Raw genomic sequence first — 20,579 nt, forward strand, 5'->3', positions numbered from 1 at the left:
GCGTTTAATGGATGTGTTGGATGTGTAACGAAATACAGTACTAATCTACCGATACGACGTGTCGACTGTCTACATCCACGTGTGTGCTCTACGGACACGTCATCACATCACCTCGAAAATACATCTGGTGCCACTGGTTAACAGAACTTTGCTTCGCTTCCAGCAGTTTCAGTACTTAGTATATTTATTTCTGCTAGATGGCATTTATCAGCTGATAAAAAACAAAAAAGTAAACATTACTTTGTAATGATACTAAAGTTAGCTGACGTTTAATAATTTTTTTAAAAATAATAAAATATTTTTTAAAATTGCACCTGTAATTTTTTCGATTTCCTACCTGTGTATATTTTTGTTTTTGTTTTTATTCAAATTGAATTGTTGAAAAAAGTCAGAAAATTTTTAATTGTCAGTTGACTTCAGATTATTATTTTGCATGAGTGTGAATGTAGCAGACATATGAGACAATTTATGAATTTTAAATAAATAAATAAAGTAATTAAAATAAAGAAATGTGAAAAAATGCGCGTACAGTTTTTTCATTGATCTAAATACGCATTTTTTTATTTTTACTCTACTTATGTTTTATTCATTTACTTAAAAATTTTTAATTCAATAATTTTTGGATTTTTTTTTAAACAAGAAATTATTTTTAAAAAAATATTTGAAAAAATTGCACCTATAGTTTATTAAATTTTCTACATCTGCATATTTTGATTTTTTTTTTTTAAATTAAATCGTTGAAACAAAAATTCGAAAATTTTTAATTGTCTGCTAACTTCAGGATCATTACTTTGTATGATACTGAAATTAGCCGCCTAATAATTTTTGGATTTCCTTAAAAACAATAAATTTGAAAGAATAAGAAATTTTATAAAAATTGCACTTATAGTTTTTAAAATTTTCTATATGTGCATATTTTTAGTTTTTTTTGTTTTTTAAATTTAATTGTTGAAAAAAAAATTTGAAAATTGTCGACTGTCTGCTAACTTCAGGATCATTACTTTGTTTACTAATATTTTTATTTGCGCATTAATGTATTTATATGAATTATAAATAAAATATAAGACCTAATTATTGATACTATGAAAAGTATAGATAAATATTTTTTTTATTTTCATAGATACAAAGTATAATAAATATGACACCATCAAGAGATTTAATAAAACAAATAATATTAGAAATTAATGAGCCGATTTTATTCAATGGAATTATTAATAATGATACTGATAATTGGAGTAAATTAGAATTAGATAATTTTAAAAAATTATTAGGCGATTACAAGTTACCATTTAGAGTTGGTAAAAATACACGGACTACTGTAAATTATTATATTTTTATGGTTTGCCGTCAACTGATCCCAACAATTTTATACCACGACAAGTGATCCCTACAAATTGATCCCACCGACAATTGATTTTTATCAACAACTAATTTACATAATTTAACTTTTTATATTTACAACAGTGAATTTTAATTACTCATGTCATAGTAATTAATTAATAATTAATTATTTTATGAATTTGTCAGTGGGATCCATTATCGTGTGATTACTTGTCGAGGATCAGTTGTCATGGAACCTATTTTTATTTGTTTATGAAAAATGGCTTAGTAATTTATTATGATTTTTTTTTGTTTATTAGGAGCCGCAATGGGACATAAATTGTCCGATAGAAACAATGACAATAAATGAATGTATCGAGAAAATTGATAATAATACAGAGGAATGGTATTATTTTGATTATAAATATATGCATGAATGGTTCGATGATAAGCCAGAAATATTGGAAGCTGTTGATTGGAAATTATTTGGCTTTGATAAATCTGGAAGAGACTCAACTTTGTGGATTGGTAGTAAAGGTGCTCATACTAATTGTCATCAAGATACTTACGGATGTAATTTAATTGCACAGTTACATGGCAGGTAATTTGTTATTGTTTTATTATTAATAATAATTTAGTGTTTATTTTTGTTGAACTGGTGTTTTAATTATTTATAGAAAGGAATGGTTGTTATTCCCACCGGATTCGGGTGCTGAATTGAAGCAAACAAGGATTCCATATGAAGAATCAACGATTTATAGTAAATTCAATTTTTTTTCTCCAACGAGAGATGATCAAGTGGCGATGGAGAGAATAAATAAAAATGCAAAGTCAATTGTCTTGGAGAAAGGACAAGTTTTGTTTGTACCAAGAGGGTGGTGGCATTATGTTGAGTCGTTGGATTTTTCAATTAGTGTCAATGTATGGCTACCATTGGAAAGCGACAATGAGGGAAGGTTGAAAGAAGCTATTGTTAAATTTTTAATGACTAAGTCTGAAGGTATTCCAGCTGCTGAAGAACTTAAATCTATTGACTTGAATAATTTGTCGCTATTGGTAAGTGTTTTTGTGAGCTAGTTAAATTATCTTGATTGCTGATTATTATTTACTGTTTTAGATGCAACATTGTATCGAAGAGTGTAAGAAATTGCGAGATGTCGATGAAGAAATAAAAATAAAAAGAGCTAAAACTGTCCCTTTGGTTTTATCAAATTTAGCTAAAGATTATCCAGAAGTAATCACAGAAATTCGTGATTTAAGTAGAGAAGAATTAAATAACATTTTGAGTTTCAAAAGTCATAGATTTAAAGATAAAGAAATACTTACTGTAGGAATAAACAAAAGTATTAAAGATGATAACGATGTACTGCAAACTGTTGTCGATAGACTTTGTTGTGCAGATATTATTGATGTTGTTGTTGATAGTTTATTGAATGCACAGCCGTAGAAAATATTTACGAAAAAAATTAAACAGATAATGTAAATATTTAATACGAATGTATATTTTAATGACTGAAGAATGGATGAATATTAAAATTTGTTGACTTGTTGGCTCATTAGAGCGAGTTCGAGAGAAATAAAATTTTTGAGGGTAAAACTTGTTAGAAATAATTGAACTTTAAAATAATTTATAATAAATTTTTTTTTTTCTTTATTCAATTATAAAATTTATCAATTTTTCACTGCTATTTTTTACATTCATTGAGTCTATAACATGATTCCAGTCAAGTTAAATAAAAATAAATAGCGTGAATTGAATAATTGTGATAAAATTCAGTATATTTACAGAATAACTAGAATATCTCTATGTGCACGAAAAAATTGAAGAATTTCGTTATCAACTCTATTTACACTGATATTCACATCAATTAATTTATCATTCACGGGAGTGTCGACAAAGGAATTTAAAAAATTTGTCAATTCTTCATTGTTCAAATACTTGACGATTTCCCATAGACAATCAAATGGGATATTTATTTTATTCCTTAATTCAAGAGACAGTGTACGGAATTCGTTCAAAAGTTCTCGACGTTCTCTAATGTCCAGAATCCGCTGTTGAACTATAAAATAAAAATGCTCGAGTCTCCAATCATAATTAAATGATTCGAAAGCATGAAAAAATATTTCATCGTTGATCAATATCTCAAGTTCTCGTCTGTTACTTCTAACAAGCTCATAAAGTGATATATTTTTATCGCCATAACTTATTATCGTATTCTCGAGCCATATTATTAATGCAGGTATTGATTGATCCACGTGTGTGACGTAAAATTTATGCCTGGCTGAGTTTTGAATTAAAGTTTCCAGTCTCTCCCACTCGTCTGCATGTATCGGATAACCGAATGCACGTCGGCAACGGAGATCATTCAAAATCATCGTAATACAAAGATAACTATATAATTTAAAATGTGTTTTGCAATTGATATGAGTGTCAGGAGGATAATCCAAGTGATGATGACGTGTACACTGAACGTTTGAATTGTTTTTATGCATCAGGTAATTAAGTATCTCATCTTTTAGATGGTCTGGTATCAATGCATAAGATAGGGATCGAGCTATTGTTGACAATGTTTGTCTTGGCTGCAAAATTCGTATTAGTGTCGGGAGAGCTCTGTAAGCTGCCATATTAATAAGAAGTGTATTTGGATCTCCTTTTATTGTTGCATTTATGTTAGCTCCCTGTTTGATGAGCAACTTTAAAATAGAACCTTTCGTTGAATCCAAACATGTCTGAATGTGGTTGTAGCGCCACTTTCCGAATTGTTCTTTCGTTATCAAAAAATGTATAGCACTCATACCTTCGTTGTCACGGTAATTTACTTCATGTCGAGTTAATTTTGGCACCATGTGTTTAATGATTTCCAAGCAATGTCCATTTACAGCACACATCAATAATGTTCGATTAGAACGGCTTCTAATTTTCAAATCAGCGCCGCGATTTATCAAAAGTTTTGCTAAACCAACGTTGTTACAAATGATCGCGTGCGTCAGTAATGTTATTTTATCACCAAAATCTTCAACCCATGGTAAATCGTCTTTGATTTTACGGTAAAGTGATAATTTGAATAGGGTATCTACATGAGCACCGAAATCCAGCAGTGTCTCTACTATTTTTAAATGGTCGTATAAAATAGCAAGATGAATTGGTTTAATACCCTTGTTATTTTCTACATTTGGATTAATACTTGATTTAGCAAGTAATTGTTTCACTTGTCTTCTGTTACCGTCTTTACAAGCGACATGGAGCTGCGTCGTTCTATTTGACGAAGCAACTTTGATGCGTAGATACAGATGAAGTGATCGCTGTATCTCTTTGTATGTTTTAACATCAGGGTCTCTATCAAAAGAGATGCCTAGATCGTTAGATCCCTTCCTGGGAGCTCGTGACACCCGGATAACGTCCATGGTTAAGTTGTTTCAGTATCACTTACAATTTTAAATATTTAAAACAAAATTACTGTCCCAATAATATAATTGTATTTTCAAAAATAAATTGTATTACTGGTGAGGGGTAATTTTGAACTGACACTGATTAACACGTGATGTTAGTAACTGCTGGAATATCCTGTTCAACTTTATGCCAGCAAAGTTAACTCAAGACTAATTTATATTTCATTAAAGAAGATGCGTTACCTGAGTTCCTTCTCTAATATTATATTCTATATATATCAATTTTATGTCTATTGTATTGCTATTGTGTTTCAAGTTTTAAGTAAGAGGGGTAGGGATTCTAGTGACTAAGATAACAAAAGCTCATCCTTAGCAAATAAGAGTAAACGATAAACTTATTTATTTTTCTATTTATAAGTTTAATATTCTTAGAATAATTAACTCCTACTACATCCGCAATTCCTTCAAAATATTTAAATGATGTTTAATTATAAAATAAATTTTTAGTTTTCGGATTTATTTACAATGAGTTAAATAAATTTTAATTTTAATAAAAATAGCAGACAGTCAAATTAATTATTTATGGGTGTGAGTGTAGTAGACATTAGATAAATTTGAAATTATGAATCAATAGAGTAAATAATTAAAAAAATAATGTTTATAAACAATGCACTTATGACTTTCAAAATTTTTTAAATGCGCATTTTTTAAAAATTTTATTTTATTAATTATTTACTCTATTAATAATTTGAAATTTGTTTGATGTCTGCTGCATTCACATTCATAATTATTTTTAAATAAAATATATGGATTTTCTTAGACGATGACAAGTCGTGGTTTTTTATAGATTTTCTATCGATTTCCCATGGATTTTCTTGGACGGTGACGAGTCCGGATTCAAAGAAAACGACTGGTTAAAATTTTTTTTTTTAATAAATAAAATTTTAACACGGTGATGACAGTAGAAAGTAATAGCATATTTTTAAAAAGTAGGGAGCGCTGTCTGAAAATTCTTTTGTTTGAGGAAGAATTTGAATTCTGAAAAAGGTATTGGTGCGCATGCGCGTTCATTAAAGCCAATCAGACGCGAGCATTTTTCCGGGCTTTAGACTGCGCATCGTCTTGCGTCGGAGTTGTCCGCCATCTTGGCATTGTGTCTCAACGGTCTATCACGTCTACATCGTAACTCGGTACTTAATCGTAATTATTAAAATTTAGACATTATTATTAACTAATTTTGGGCTAGTTAAGTTCAAAATAATTATATTTAATTATAGAAGTAATAATAAAACTAAATAATCGTGCTTAATTAAGTAAAATCGCGAATAAAATAATCGAGCATCAGTCGCGTTGTCCGAGCTCGGGAGTCGAGTAGTAAAAATATCAAAATTCACTGAATTAAAAGGCGTTTGCTTAATTCGCGTTCAAAATATTCGCGAAGCCGTAATTAAAATGAATTATATAAAATTAATACGTAAAAAGTAATATTTAGCCGATGGAGTCGGATTAGGTCGTTCCGTTGGCGCCAACAAATTTATGAATTTGAAATTATTAGACGTCTGACATTTTTTTTTTTTTTCATAAGCAAATTACCCATTATCAGAAAAAAAAGCTTACAAAATGTAAATCCTTTCGTACACTTTTTTTTCATGATACTGAAGTTAGCCGACGTCTAATAATTTTTGGACTTTTTTTTAAACAATAAATTATAAAAAAAAAATATTTGAAAAAATAGCACCTGTAGTTTTTTAAATTTTCTACATGTGCATATTTTTAGTTTTTGTTTTTTTGTAATTTATTTGTTGAAAAAAAAATTCGAAAATTACTTATTGTCTGCTAACTTCAGGATAATTTTTTTTCTATTCATTTTTAATTTGTTTATTAGAAAATTACAAAATGGTCAGTCGTTTGTTGATTTTCATTGTCATAAAATTAAAATAAAATTTTTTTACAAGTGAAATATTGAATTTAGCTCATTGTCGCGTTGCTAATTGTTAAAACATTGTGATATATTTTGTGATAGTAATAGTGAGAGTGACAGTGATGATGTTAGTGTTAGTGATAGTGATAGTGATGGAATTAGTGATAGTGTTGGTGATAGTGATGTAACGTGTTAGTGGTGTACTGGTAGTAATATCTAAAGTATAAGTGATGCCAAGGTAAATTAATATTGTAATATAATGAAAAAAGAAATTATTTAAATTGAAAAAATTATTAAACTATTCAAATTTTGTTTCAGAATATTCCTTCTACATGATGGAGTTTGCGAACGTTTACCAGCTTGGTGAGTGATAAAATATATTTTTATTTTTTAACTCGAATATGAGTGTGAATGTAGCAGACAATTGTAAATTTTTTAAATTTTTGAATAAATGAACGAAATAAAAGTAGAGTAAAAATTAAAAAATGCATATTCGTTTAAAATTTATAAATTGTTTATGTCTGCTGCATTCACACTCAAACTCGTACATATAAAATGAGTTGACAAAAAATTTCGCGCCGATGGCAGCTATTCAAAAAATTGAATTCGAGCTATCGAAAGTACTTGTCGCGCTATCGATATGCAATCGATTGTCGGTAACACGTATCCCTGTTCAGCAATTAGGTTATTTTTTGACAGCCTCAGTCAAATCACCTTTCGAACCTCGTATATTTGTTATTATTAAGCACTGACAGTTTTCGTAATAACACAATCACTAAATCGACAACACATTAATAATATATAGAGACAAAAATCAATGGGTTTATTAACAGTATTAAAAAAATTGAAACAAAAAGAAAGAGAAATGCGGATCCTCATGCTGTAAGTTATTTTTTATCAATTAAAATTTAATATTTACTCACTTTAAGGTTAAAATTTTATTGTTTTTAAGTTCGCTATCAAGTAATTTAATTTAATATTATTATAGTTCCTAAATAATTGATAAAAAATAATTTACAGTGGTCTAGATAATGCCGGAAAAACAACTATTTTGAAGAGATATATCGGTGAGCCCATAGATACAATATCACCAACACTAGGATTCAATATAAAGACAATAGAGCATCGGGATTATAAACTAAACATTTGGGACGTAGGTGGTCAGAAATCTTTGAGGTCGTACTGGAGGAATTATTTCGAGGCAACGGATGGTATAATTTGGGTTGTCGATAGCGCTGACAAATTACGGCTCGAGGATTGTAAAGCAGAATTGCATAAATTACTCCAAGAAGAACGTCTTTTAGGAGCTAGTTTGCTAGTTTTAGCCAATAAACAGGATCTCCCAGGTGCGCTATCACTCGACGAGATCGCCGAGATACTCGAGCTAAAGAATGTCAAAAGTCATCATTGGAAAATATTTAATACCTCGGCTATTACTGCTGAAAATCTACTCACTGCGGTGAATTGGATTGTTGATGACATTAGTGCGCGAGTTTATTACTGTTAAAATCAAGATTTATAATTTTACTCATATGCCAATACATCAATCATTAATTTTTTAGTTATTTTATTATTATCTTTTTTACAAAACACATAATTAAATTTTATTAATTTAATTACGTCTTCAATATTTATTCAGTGTCCAATATTTTGCTTCTTTCCTGGCGTTTTCTTTTCCTTCTTTTTATTTTTCGTTACTGGGAGTGGTGGCAGCTGACTAGTTTCTGGATATTCTGCTAAATAAAAATTTTTTAGCGCACTTTGGTCTATTGCATCCTCTCCAATTTCAAATGAATTCATTATTTCTGTGATTAAAGACTCGGATAATTTTACTTTAGCATTTTTTATAGAACTTTTGAAGACATCTATAAATATTTTCGTTAAAAAAAATTTATTTTCATTAATGTAAAAATTGTTATGATGATCCTGAAGTTGACAGACGATTACCAATTTTTGAATTTTTTTTTTTTTTTTTCAAAAAATCAATGACAAAACAATAGAAATATGCACATGTAGAAAATAAAAAAAAACTATAAGTGCAATTTTTAACTTCCTGCTATGAAAATTGAAAATCTTCGAAAAAAAGGAAGTTATTGGTTTCGGTCCGATTTTCAAAAATCGAGTTTTCTTCAGATGTCGACTTCTTGAGGTCCTAGGAATCTGTACTGACTATTTCCGAGTGGATGTTGACGCGCGCGCGCGTGTGTGTGTGTAAACTTTTTTTGTCCGCCGACATCTTTGGAACAAATCAACCGATTTGAACGTTCTTGGTGGCAATCTAAAGGGCTCACCAAGACTCAAAACCGATTAGATTTTGGAGTCAATAAGATATGTAGTTTACAAGTTTTACGAAAAATAAAAATTAAAAAATTTTTAATTGTTGACAGCATAACTTCACGAAAATTCGTTGATTTCCGAGTTTAGGCGAGCTTGGAGCAAATTGAGGGGTTTCGTCACGTTATATTATGCATCCACGCAATAGTACGCACCCTAAAACATATTAGAAACTAAAAAACTGCTTACAATGCCACCTCAAACGTCAAAATTGGTTTATTAGTTCAAAAGATATCGGCGATGAAATATTAAAACGTTAACAATTGTCCTCATTTTCTCAGGATAATTTATTATATGAATTATTAAATGTACCTCAAATTGAACCGATCTACCATTTGTTCTTTAGTGAATTGTATATACCGTCGGTCCAGCCGTTTTTTGAGCTCAAAGAGCTTAAAAATTTACCAATAATAATAATTTCGAGCTCTCTGAGCTCGAAAACAGCGGGAAGTTTTTGGGCGGGCCCACAGATTCAACCGATGTCCAGATTTTCTTTTTTATTATTCATTGTCTTCAAAAAATTCAAAAACTATTAGACGGTTAACTTCAGTATCATAAATTATTTTCAATAAAATACCTCGTGTCACAATAATATCCTGCAGTGACACCACAAACTGACCAAAATTTCTTTTTAATTTTTTTTTCTTCGGCTTCATCGCCTCAAAATTAGCTCTCTTTAAAAATATTTTACGTGGATCCGGTCCAATTATTTTATAATTACTCAATATTCCTCCTAAAGTTATATCTACGCTCGTTAATTTTTTTTTTATTTCATCTATCAGTCCTAGTACTTCTTTATTTGCCCAAATATTTTCTAGATCTATTAACCGAAGTTGTGACGTCGGTGTTATATTTTTCAACACCTCAAAAAAAGCCAAAACTTCATTCGCTCGAGTAGGATTATTGCCCAGTTCAATTATTTCTAACTTTGTATTTTTTATCAATGCCTCTGCTATTTTTTCCACTGATTTAAAACTGTTATCTTAAATAGTTAATTAATTTTATATAATAATAAATTTATGACAAACATCAATAATAAAATTACCTCGAAGATTTAATTTAAAAAGACTTGGGTCAGATGATAAATATTCAGTTAAAAATGGCAGACATTCTTCATCTAATCCATTCCAACTGAGATTTAAATTTTTTAAAGTCACATTTTGTAACAACCCAACGACAAATATCTTCCAAAAGCCTTCGCTACTTAAAAAATTCCATGATAAATTAAGTTCGCTCAAGGTATCAGTTTGAATGATCATTTTTTGAAGAGCGTTAGCGCAATCCTCGCTTAGATTATTATTAGAAAAGTTGACTATTTTTATACTAGGACTGCAATAGACACCTAAAAAAAATTTCAGATCGGAGATTACATAAATGTGACTTAAGTTTATTTATAAATTAATTAATAATAAATAATTAGCACCTATGCTGATGTATCGTAAGCCGTCGTCACCTAAATCACACCGACTAACATCTAAATATTCAAGTGATTCAGCTGAACTGATACCTGTTTCCAACTCTTTAGCTCCTTGTACTCCAATACGACACCCGGACAAATTAATCCAAGTTATAACATTGTTATTTATAAGAAGATCGTTCAAGTGATAACACGCCTCTGTAGTCAGCCAATTATCCTAAAAAAATTATTATAAAACTACTTTATTTTTATTCAATTATTTTTATATTTATCAAGTGATTTAAAATTATCTATCCACGTGATCAGTTGACACAGGCTGTTTATTTATCACATTTATTTGGAAACTATGATCCTGAAGTTAGGAGATAATTAAAAATTTTTGGATTTCTTTCTCAACAAATCAATCAGAAAAAAAAAACAAAAATAAAAATATGCACTTGTAGAGAATTTAAAAAACTACAGGTGCAATTTAAAAAAATTTTCATTTTTTGTAATTTACTGTCTAAAATAAAATCCAAAAATTATTAGACGTCTGCTAACTTCAGTATCATTTGGAAACAAACTTGTAAATTAAGAATTTTAACAGTCGTATTACAGTTGAGTGCTTCGGAAATTATTTTTACGGTCCGTGGATCTAAGCAGTAGAACTTCAAATTTATTTCATTAGTTTTTAACATCTGAGGGACTTGTCCGATTGGCGGGAGTTTTAATTCTTCAGTCAGATTAATAAATTTTTCAACATCGTCGCTTCTGTCTTCGGGTAATTTAGGAAACAGGATCCAAGATCCAGGTCTCAGTCCTCCGTCTTCAGGTATCTCTTCCTCAGGAATATCTATTTGCGAATCACTAATTTCAATTTGTTCCGAACATTTACTCATACCAGTGTCACTGGATTCGATTGTCGATGTAGAATCTTGTGAACTGATTATCGTTTTTGATGATCCATTAGATTCAGATTTAATTTCATCAGTCTGTTGTTTAATTATAAAATTTATTTGTTGTTTTTTAAAAACTATTATTTAAAAAAAAATTACCGTATTTTTTTCGACATCAGTCAATAAAATATTTTCAAATAAATTTTCCTCCAATAAATCATTGATAAAATAATTTAGTCTTGAATAAGACGAATTTGAAATTTCTGCTTCGTCATCTTCGTATTCGTCTTGATCATCTTCGTCATCGTGATCGTCATCTTCGTGCTCGTGATAAAAAAATTGAAATTCATTATCAAGTATCTGAGACTCCTAGAAATAATTTCGCTAGTTAAATTAAAGCCGTTTAACTGAGTTAATTACTCCGGTCAAGCGACTCGTGCTCTTTAATATAAAACATCTATCTCTCTTTAATTTTTTTTCTCCCTTTCTATTTATCTATCTATCTTTTTCTTCACATCTATATACATCTAGATGAGGGAGTAGAGTACTTAGGATCCGAGACATTACTAACTTGAGTGAACATTAATGCCGAGCGGGAGACAGAAACGGAAGGCAATTCTTTTTAACTTTATTACAAACGGTGCTCTCTTACTCCGCGTGAATCATAGGACTTATATTACTACTTATATTAACGTCGCTGTCATTAACAAGCTCCGGACGTTTGTCAAATGCGGAAGAGCTTCAGTTCAACATTTAATCTCATATACTTACACGTTTATCCACATCCATGTCTTTATGACTTTTTATTATTCATCAACTTGCTCACTAATTAATTTTAATTCTTCAGTGAAATTTAAATCTTTTGCAATAAAAAAATTTAATTACTTAATTATTGGTCGTTATAAATAATAAAGGTTATAAAATTGACGTTAAAAATTTTTATCAAAATTTATATAATAATTATTAAGGCCATTTTCACACTATGCGCCCCCCCCCTCCATATATTAATTGAAAAAAATTTGATACATTAATTGAAAAAAGGGCAACGCAGTTACGATTTCGCCGAGACATAGATTTTTAAAAAAATTATTTCCAGTTTATATTAATTAGGAGTTAAACGAAATTTGGAAAATAAATTTCAGTAAAATCTTCGTGGCAACATTTAATAATAATTTGGAGTGTCAAATTTTTTAAGCTAAAATTTATTTAAAAAATTTCGTTTGACTTCTAATTGATAACAACTGTCAGTAATTTTTTCAAAATCTATACTTAGGCGATAATTGTAACTGCGTTGTCCTTTTTTCAATTAATGCGACAATTTTTTTTAAATTAATTAATAAAATTTGAATACTGTTATGACAGTTCAAGGTCGTTGAATATTTTAAAAAAATGGGGGGGGGGCACTGTCTAAGAATGCTCTTAATAATCATTAAAAAAAAAAAAATTAATTTTTTTGTCCGATTTATAATTTTTAGTTTCAAATAAAAAATAATTAAAATTTTTATAAAAAAATTCACATTTACACGTTCAAATATTTTTTTAATATAAATTTCATTAAATAAAAATATTCATGACATTAAAATTCATTACGGAAGACAACTTATAATTATAACATTAGATTCTAAAAATAGTTTAATTATCTCAGATTTAAAGTAATAATTAACGTTAATTATTCAGTATATAAAATACAAAAAAAAAAAAAACTAGCAAGTCCTGACTTAAAGATCCTTTATGTCTAAATTAGTTACAGAGTCTCTTGTATTATATGCCTCTGCCAGATGACGGTTGATTTAAATCTTGCGGTGTAGTGAGATTTACTATGAACGTCTCTCACAGATATCAACATCAGTGATCCCGTTAGCAAGTGAATATAAGAAACGTGGTCATTATGAGACAACCGTGATGTGTCTAATCGGCTGTCCTTACAGCACACTGAGAGACAGATAGTGAATAAATAATAAAATTTATAAGATAAATTTTTATCCACCACCATCATCATTATCGTAATCAACATTACTTCACACATTTTGACTAACTAAACGCATCTCTTCGCTTTACTTCTCCATACTATACGTGTAGATATAATATATAATAAAATAAAATAAACTATTCGAATCACGCTACATTTGAAAGTCGTTGCGTGACCATCGACCACAAAAGCCATCTTTTAATAATAATTCACGTATTAATCATTAAGAAGACATCAACGACGTTTAATGTAGCAACTGATGGCTTTTTATACGTTTATATATTTGAATTTAAAGAATTTCTTTGGACATTGCCCGTGGACAATGAAACTCTTAACCTGTTCACACGAACTGATGACTCATCTCTTGGATATGATCAACCGAGTCAAGTGAAAAGATTACTACTCTATTGTATTTTAATTTTAAAACTCTTCAATTAACAATTATCGTCTGCTCAATGCCCTTTTTACCGTCTAGTGGCTTGTCCCTTTTTTTTTTCATTTCAATTTTTATTTTCTTCTTTGAATTGCCGGAGACTCATCTGTCCGATCTTGTCTATCTCATATATATGTATAAATGTATGTTTATGTGAGTGTGTGTGAATCATGTTGTCGTCTCACGGGATAGAAGTTGATGAACGCGACCCGAGTGATGGCATTGCCGACCGCGAATTCGTCTCTTTCAACCTGTACTGGCGTTTGTGTCCCTTGTCTTTCTGTTAAAGGGAAAAAAGACTCGTTCACGTAGGTAGAGAAGAAGAACCGCGACTACGTGCCCGGTTGACTGTTGTTAGAGTTTTGTTATTATCATTATTATTATTATTGTTGTTGTTGTTTTCCTTTATATGCTGCTGTTTTATAACGTCATACAGCTGCATTCGCCTTCTTTTTTCTCTTATTCACTCCCGGAAATCACGTTTTACGAGAGATTCCGCGATCTCTGTGATTTGAATGCAACAGCAGTTTGACTTTTTCCCCCTTATAATAGACCGACAGATATTTAAAGAGAAAATGTGATACAGAGTTAGGGTGAGCCCTTTTGTTAAATCATAATAAATGTTCTTATTTTTAAAATGAAATAATTTGGGAAAGGTTTTTTTTGGAGTCGGTAAAAAAAATTAAAAATTCAATAAAATAATTTTTTTTATTTTTTTATTTTTATAATTGTACTTTTTATTGAAACCTTTTGTTCATCATCGCTTTTATATTTAAACGCACGGGATTGTGGCGGGATCATGTGGGGGACGACGATGGGAATTTATTTACACGCACTCTCTCTCGTTAAAATAATTCAAGACAGACACAAGTTAATTTTCAGACACCTACATGATGATGTCGTTTCATACTCTATCTACTATCGTCATCATAATCATAATCATCATAATTATCCTCATCGACCAGAGACAATGATTCAACAATTATTTATTTACTAATTTATTTTTGCTTGCAGTTAAATTAACGTGAGAATAAATTTTCATTGCATACTTAATGACGAATTATAAATTATAAATTTTTTTTTTCACACTGTCATTGATGAATCATTGTCTTCGACAAACGAAAATAATTATCGGAGGCAGTAAAAATTATATAATAATACAATCTATCATTTTTTCTTTCACTTTATCTAATATAAATCAAGTATCTATTAATGTTATCTGATTTTTTTATTGAGTTTTAAGTTTTTAAAACTTGCAACCCAATAATCTATGGACATATATCTAATATAAAATAAAAACGCGTTAATTAAAAAACAAAATTTTTTTTCTCTAGACCAAATAAAATATTAAATGAACGTTTACAATTGCACATACATTATCAATTATTATTCTTTTATTATAATTTTATAATTATAAATGATATATAAAAAGTCATACTTAATTATAATTAATTTTTTCATTATATACAATTAACTCGACACATAATTTATTATTAAAAATTTATTAAAGTATTTTTAATTAACTGTATTTTTAATAATTTCTTTTAATTGAGACAACTTAGAGTTATTTTAACATCACAATAATTGTGAATATTTATATAAAGATTAACTATTGTACAGTACATAAAAATCTTTTTCGCTCGTTTAATTTATATTCATTTATTTATTTATTATTTTATCAAACACGAGCCATTACAATAAATCATACACTCATTACTTCAATTAATTAATTTAATTTAATTTAATTTAATTAATATATAAAATAATAAAACAGTAAAAACAAAGTACAGAGTATAAACGTACAGTAATAATAGTAATGTTTAAAACACATACGATTACAGTAATAAAATAATAAAAATAATATTAATATTTATAATTATAATTAAAAATATAAATGAATAATAAACTATCGTACGTGTGATTTGACGGTAAAATGTCATCGTACATGATTATCACAATGTTGTCTGGAGGAATGTACCGAACTGCTGCTAAACGTTACATTATCAGACGTATAGTATGTCATTAATTTATATTAATATATATATATGTTTATATACATATATATTTATATAAAGGTGAATGCTTGAGCGTATCACAACCCTAGAGCCTATAGTTACGGTACATCGATCTTAAAATTCTACAAAGTACCCTTAAGATTTTTGAAATTTTAATTAAAACTTAATTACATTTTTTAAAATTTAAAAATAAAATAAAATATTAAAGTAAAAAAAAGAAATTCTAGCTATGAAGTCTAGCATTAATAGGAATGGAAAATAGTATATAGAGGTTGGGGCCATCTTCCGGGAAGACAATCCACGCTTAATAAAATTAATAAGTACAGAATATGTACATATGTACAACGATAACAATTGTGCATTATCATTATCATTAATTATAATTGTGTGAGAGTTGAGTGATTTATTGTCACGTCTTAGCGTTTTATCGGCGAGTATTATTACACCCTACGGCACACAGCGTGCTATGCGGTACATTATACCTTTTTGTCCACTATTTTATTTTACTGGTACTGGATATACTTTATGATTATCATTATTATTATTATCATTATCATTATCATTATTATTATTATTATATTTGAAGTACTTTCTTGGATATGCTGGTACTGGTGTTAGTGGTACTTGGATTGTATTGGGCGTATCATTCATTCTCTGATCCTGTAGAATTTAAAAACAAGTGTCGGAGACTTATTCACTTGATCTCGGTGTGCGCTATGGACTATTACATAGAGGAAGGTAGTACTCTCGGCCATAAATGAACAACAAAGTCCGACATCGCAGGCACGCGGCAACGGGAATATTGTCTGATGATGTGTCTTGTAGTTAGACCCCCGTGACACAGGCCAACGAGGCTGTCCTTTTAAGATTAATTTTAAATCTGCGTACTTTCCTTTGTTGTGTTCCTCTTGATGTTTTTTTTTATTATCTCATAATCTCTCTGCTATAATATATATCTCTTATATCTTATATTATATGTATATATTTATATATATATTTATTTATTTATATATTTATATATATTTCTATGTATAAATTTCTCTGTATCGTTTTTTTTTTCTTTTTTTTTTTATATTATTAATACTACAATCTATATATTGATGGCCGTGGACAGTCGTACCTTTTTCTTTATTATCAAGGTTTTAAAGATTAAAATGAGGACCAAGCAAGTCTTTGTGTTGACGCGGCTTGACTGTGGATCCGGCCACTCGACTAAATGTCATTTAAATTCAATCACTCGGTATTATAAACACCACGGCACGATGCAATAAGTTAAAATATATTACAATCGTGCGGAAATTATTCATCATAATATATAAAATCACGATACTCTTGACTAAATCATGAAATAAATGTCTGATTAAACGTGTACAGTTAGCACCTGACGTGGAACTATTTGAGCGCTCGTTCCGGGTTGTTGCTGCTGAGGCGGTGGTTGATGCGAGTAAGCGGGCTCTTGGAGACGTGGTTTTGTATAGGGTTTATGAAGGCTTTCTTCATAAGAAAAACTCGCGGTGTTATTTCTCGCCTCGGCGCTTGTTGGTTTGTAGAGAGGCGGCAAACGATGCCGTCCTTCCTCAGCAACCATTTCGAGGCTTTCTTCAGCGGGTCCTAGAGCACCCAAAGACATACCTGAGAGTGGTCTTACGATGGAGACTCTCGGCTCACCGGTATCCGAGTCTTTAAGTGGGTTCGCGTATCTCCTGAGATTTTCTTCATTCTGTAGATTATTAGACTTCTCGTCGAGATCACTGCGGTGCCGATGCAATGAAGTTTCGCTGCTCGTTGTTGCAGTTAGTCCGGATCTCTGTCTTGATCTTAAGTACCAGAGACCGCCCAAGAGCGCCAGAATAAGAACAGTAGCAAGCGCACCGCCAAGTACGGCAACGTATCCGCTGCTACTGGAGCTATTTGAGGCGTTTATTGGATCGGTGAGCAGAGCCGTCTCGACTTTGACTTCTAATACTGAGGCCAGAGTCGGAGGCCTGCTTATGGGTCTACTCAGAGCCTCGCCTAGATCACGTGCTGCGTCTGCAGCCGCTTCTGAGAATATTGTCACCTCAATAGTGTCATTATCGCCTGGTTTTAAGTCGCACAGCAGTACGACAGATTGGGGTCTTCGTGGATCTGCCAGCAGTCTTCTTAATTGTCTACATAAGAGCTCTACAGAGGTACCGGGTGCTAAAGTGTCTCTTCTCAATAAAATTGTAAGTCTTGAACAAGTTGGACCAGGAATAGCCTGACCTGGCCAACAGGAAGGTGGAGCTGGAAGCGCTGGAGGTCCAACTCTTCTGCCAGTCTCAACAGGTCGACATTCGCCCCACGGAGAACATGATGGTGCTAAGCAACTTTCTCCGGGTGACGGTACACAAACTTCGTGTGCTAGACAAGATGTTCCATTGAGACAATTTCCCTGGCCACACCACACATTGCTGCATTGATTTTTACCATTGCGACATTCGCAAACATTACAGTCATTATCCCACGTAGTTGCACTACAACCGGCTCCACTTGGTGTCCTTATTTCACAGTGAATACCTGTTCTACTGGGTGGACATATACACGAGTAACTGGCGATACCATCGATACACGTAGCTCCACCCATACATGGATCACTTGCACACTCGTTGACATTAATCCGGCAATCTGGTCCGGTAAATCCTGGAGCACACTCACATCTAAACCAATTAACACCGTCTACGCATCGACCGCCATTCAAACATGGCAATGGCTGACAGTCATCCACGTCTTTACGACAGTTTGGACCTTCAAAACCTTCACGGCAGATACAACGATATCCGCCGTCCGCAGTATTGACGCAGGTCGCGCCATTCTCGCATGGAGTACTTGCACACGCTGGTGAAGCGATGTGACACGCAGCGCCTTCCCATCCTGGGGTACAGTGACATGTGAACCCATCACCGTGATCTTGACATGTACCACCGTGTCTACATGTTACTGGCTCACAATGACCGCCTCTGAGTGTACAGGTTTTACCTTTCCAGCCGCCACGACACTCGCATGTAAAGTCTGCCACTCCGTCTATGCATGTTCCATTGTTGCGACAGGGCGAGTTTGTACACTCGTCAACATCTGGAATTACAGAATTAAGAATCATGGAAAATGTGTCAGTGCTAATTGATCATATATTTTTTTTTACGAGCAATAGATTTTTTTAACAGAGGTATAATAAAAAGTGAATGGTGAAGCAACGGTTAAGGGTCAACTATTTATTGTAGAGTGTGGAAAAATTTATATAATTTTAGATTCGAGTTAGCAATTAGCATCTCTGTAATATCATTGTATTTAAGTGTTAATTTATTGCGAAAGATAATGATCGTAGAGATAAAATAAATATGAAGAGAAGCAGAAAAGAGCTTTAGTAAAAGATGTAAAAAGATAATTACCTTCATCACAAAGGTCACCAGTCCAACCTTCTTGGCAAATGCACTGGAACGAATTAATGAGATCCACGCAGGTACCACCATTGAGACAAGGATTCCCACGGCAGTCGTTAATATTCTCATGGCAGCGTTGACCGGTGTAACCAGGATCACAAATGCAAATTCCATTGCTGCATCTACCACGTCCACTGCAGGGCGTTCCTTCACTCCCACATCCTGGACTGCCGTCGTCCAGCCGGATCTGGGGATCGTGTGCTGCCAGTTCAGAGCAGTTTTTACCCTGCCATTGTGCGGGACAGTGACAGTAATAGTCAGTCTGAGTGTTGAAACACGGGGACGAATTTCTGCAAGGATTAGGATTGCAGTGGTCCTTGACAATTTCACACTGATGCCCAGTGTAACCCACAGGACAAACACACTCGTATGCGTTCACTAAATCTCGGCATTCTCCGCCATTCTGACAGGGTTTAAATGCACACTCGTCGATATCCACGTCGCAGTCTTTGCCCGAATAACCAGGATTACATGAACAGTGATAGTCGTTAACTAAATCAATACAGAGAGCTCCGTGTTGACATTGACCCACGCAGTCGTCTATATTTTTAGTGCAATTTTTTCCCGTGAACCCGCTTCGACATCGGCATCTATTAACAGATAAATTTTTTAAATTAATTATTTATTTGTAAATAATTTTCTCACGAGTATCAAGTCAAAAACAAATAATTACAAATAATTAAATGATCAATTAATTATAGTTTATACTCAATAGTTAATTGCAGAGATAAAATCATACAAGGACAAAAAATAATAGATAATGATTCAGCCGTTATTAATTACCTGTAATCTCCAGCAAGGTTGACGCAGGTTATTGAGTTTTTGCACGGTGACTCTTTGAGATTACACTCATCAACGTCAAATTGACAGAGTGTGCCTTGCCATGCAGCCGGACAATGACATATGAATTCATTTTTTCCATCAACACAAGTACCGCCGTTCTGACAAGGCTGGGACGCACACTCATCGACATCTGTTGCACAATAAGGACCCGAAAATCCTGGCGCACATTGACACTCCGCCGTTTCACCCAGTTCAACACACGTAGCACCATTTAAACAGGGGTTTGATGCACACGGATTGTCAACTTTTTCACATGACGATCCGGAAAAACCGTCCGGACACGTACACCGATACTGATCTGGAGCAGTATTCTCGCACGTTCCGCCATTCTGACATGGCTCATGTGTGCCACAATAATTTAGATCTTGATCACAGAGGATTCCTCCCCAATTTGTGTCACATATGCACTGCCAGCTTGACCCATTGCAGTACCCGTGTTTACATCCTGGATACGGCGTACACTGGTCGCAAAGTTCTCCTCGCCACCCATGACGACATTTGCATTCGCCGCTTGTGTTACAGTGACCGTGAATTGGATGACAACCTTCTTTACAAACCGCTAAAAAAATAAAACGAGCATAAATTATTATTTAACAATCGAGAG

The 20,579-nt window shown here is 32.0% G+C and overlaps 4 protein-coding genes across 9 annotated transcripts in view; 2 read left to right on the forward strand and 2 right to left on the reverse strand.

Moving 5' to 3' along the window:
• The first annotated feature begins 46 nt into the window (after positions 1-46).
• LOC130676500 (HSPB1-associated protein 1) lies at positions 47-2,969 on the forward strand. Of its 5 annotated transcripts, none has more exons than XM_057482776.1 (5): positions 47-171; positions 1,121-1,318; positions 1,641-1,921; positions 1,998-2,376; positions 2,438-2,962. In XM_057482776.1, the coding sequence occupies exons 2-5, from the start codon at positions 1,139-1,141 to the stop codon at positions 2,765-2,767; spliced, it is 1,170 nt and encodes a 389-aa protein (XP_057338759.1). In that variant the 5' UTR covers positions 47-171; positions 1,121-1,138; the 3' UTR covers positions 2,768-2,962. The 5 variants fall into 5 exon arrangements, with proteins under 5 accessions (XP_057338759.1, XP_057338760.1, XP_057338758.1 ...); XM_057482777.1 differs by having other exon boundaries at positions 98-229; positions 1,121-1,294; positions 2,438-2,969; XM_057482775.1 differs by having other exon boundaries at positions 98-229; positions 2,438-2,934.
• Positions 2,970-7,333: 4,364 nt separating this feature from the next.
• LOC130676164 (ADP-ribosylation factor-like protein 2) lies at positions 7,334-8,252 on the forward strand. Its single transcript, XM_057482193.1, has 2 exons — positions 7,334-7,513; positions 7,652-8,252. Exons 1-2 carry the CDS (start codon positions 7,449-7,451, stop codon positions 8,136-8,138), a joined length of 552 nt encoding a protein of 183 aa, XP_057338176.1. The 5' UTR covers positions 7,334-7,448; the 3' UTR covers positions 8,139-8,252.
• Positions 8,253-8,255: 3 nt separating this feature from the next.
• On the reverse strand, positions 8,256-12,487 carry LOC130676162 (leucine-rich repeat-containing protein 74B-like). 2 transcript variants are annotated; one of them, XM_057482192.1, is made up of 7 exons: positions 12,029-12,487; positions 11,417-11,581; positions 10,946-11,353; positions 10,389-10,599; positions 10,011-10,307; positions 9,543-9,947; positions 8,256-8,496 (listed from the first exon to the last, which is right to left on the reverse strand). In XM_057482192.1, exons 1-7 carry the CDS (start codon positions 12,044-12,046, stop codon positions 8,267-8,269), a joined length of 1,734 nt encoding a protein of 577 aa, XP_057338175.1. In that variant the 5' UTR covers positions 12,047-12,487; the 3' UTR covers positions 8,256-8,266. The 2 variants fall into 2 exon arrangements, with proteins under 2 accessions (XP_057338175.1, XP_057338174.1); XM_057482191.1 differs by having other exon boundaries at positions 11,417-11,626.
• A 1,872-nt stretch (positions 12,488-14,359) lies between these two features.
• Positions 14,360-20,579, reverse strand: part of LOC130675554 (protein jagged-1b-like) — a 38,738-nt gene continuing 32,518 nt past the window's right edge. Inside the window, exons 4-6 of the mRNA XM_057481311.1 lie at positions 19,916-20,534; positions 19,082-19,722; positions 14,360-18,767 (exon numbers count right to left, since the gene is read on the reverse strand). Coding sequence (XP_057337294.1) covers positions 17,035-18,767; positions 19,082-19,722; positions 19,916-20,534 — 2,993 coding nt within the window. The 3' untranslated portion in view covers positions 14,360-17,034. The remainder of the gene's footprint in view (positions 18,768-19,081; positions 19,723-19,915; positions 20,535-20,579) is intronic.

The sequence above is a fragment of the Microplitis mediator genome, chromosome 10 (genome assembly GCF_029852145.1).
Source record: "Microplitis mediator isolate UGA2020A chromosome 10, iyMicMedi2.1, whole genome shotgun sequence".
Taxonomy (NCBI): domain Eukaryota; kingdom Metazoa; phylum Arthropoda; class Insecta; order Hymenoptera; family Braconidae; genus Microplitis; species Microplitis mediator.

Bases quoted from the DNA above. Each gene is read 5' to 3' on its own strand.
- LOC130676500 (XM_057482776.1), top strand. From the start codon at position 1,139: ATGACACCATCAAGAGATTTAATAAAACAAATAATATTAGAAATTAAT. The intron at 1,922-1,997 runs GTAATTTGTTAT...AATTATTTATAG, and splicing joins ATTGCACAGTTACATGGCAG to AAAGGAATGGTTGTTATTCC. The intron at 2,377-2,437 runs GTAAGTGTTTTT...TTACTGTTTTAG, and splicing joins TGAATAATTTGTCGCTATTG to ATGCAACATTGTATCGAAGA.
- LOC130676164 (XM_057482193.1), top strand. From the start codon at position 7,449: ATGGGTTTATTAACAGTATTAAAAAAATTGAAACAAAAAGAAAGAGAA. The intron at 7,514-7,651 runs GTAAGTTATTTT...AATAATTTACAG, and splicing joins GAAATGCGGATCCTCATGCT to TGGTCTAGATAATGCCGGAA.
- LOC130676162 (XM_057482191.1), bottom strand. The intron at 11,354-11,416 runs GTAATTTTTTTT...ATTAAACAACAG, and splicing joins CTGATGTCGAAAAAAATACG to ACTGATGAAATTAAATCTGA. The intron at 8,497-9,542 runs GTATTTTATTGA...AAATATTTATAG, and splicing joins GGATATTATTGTGACACGAG to ATGTCTTCAAAAGTTCTATA.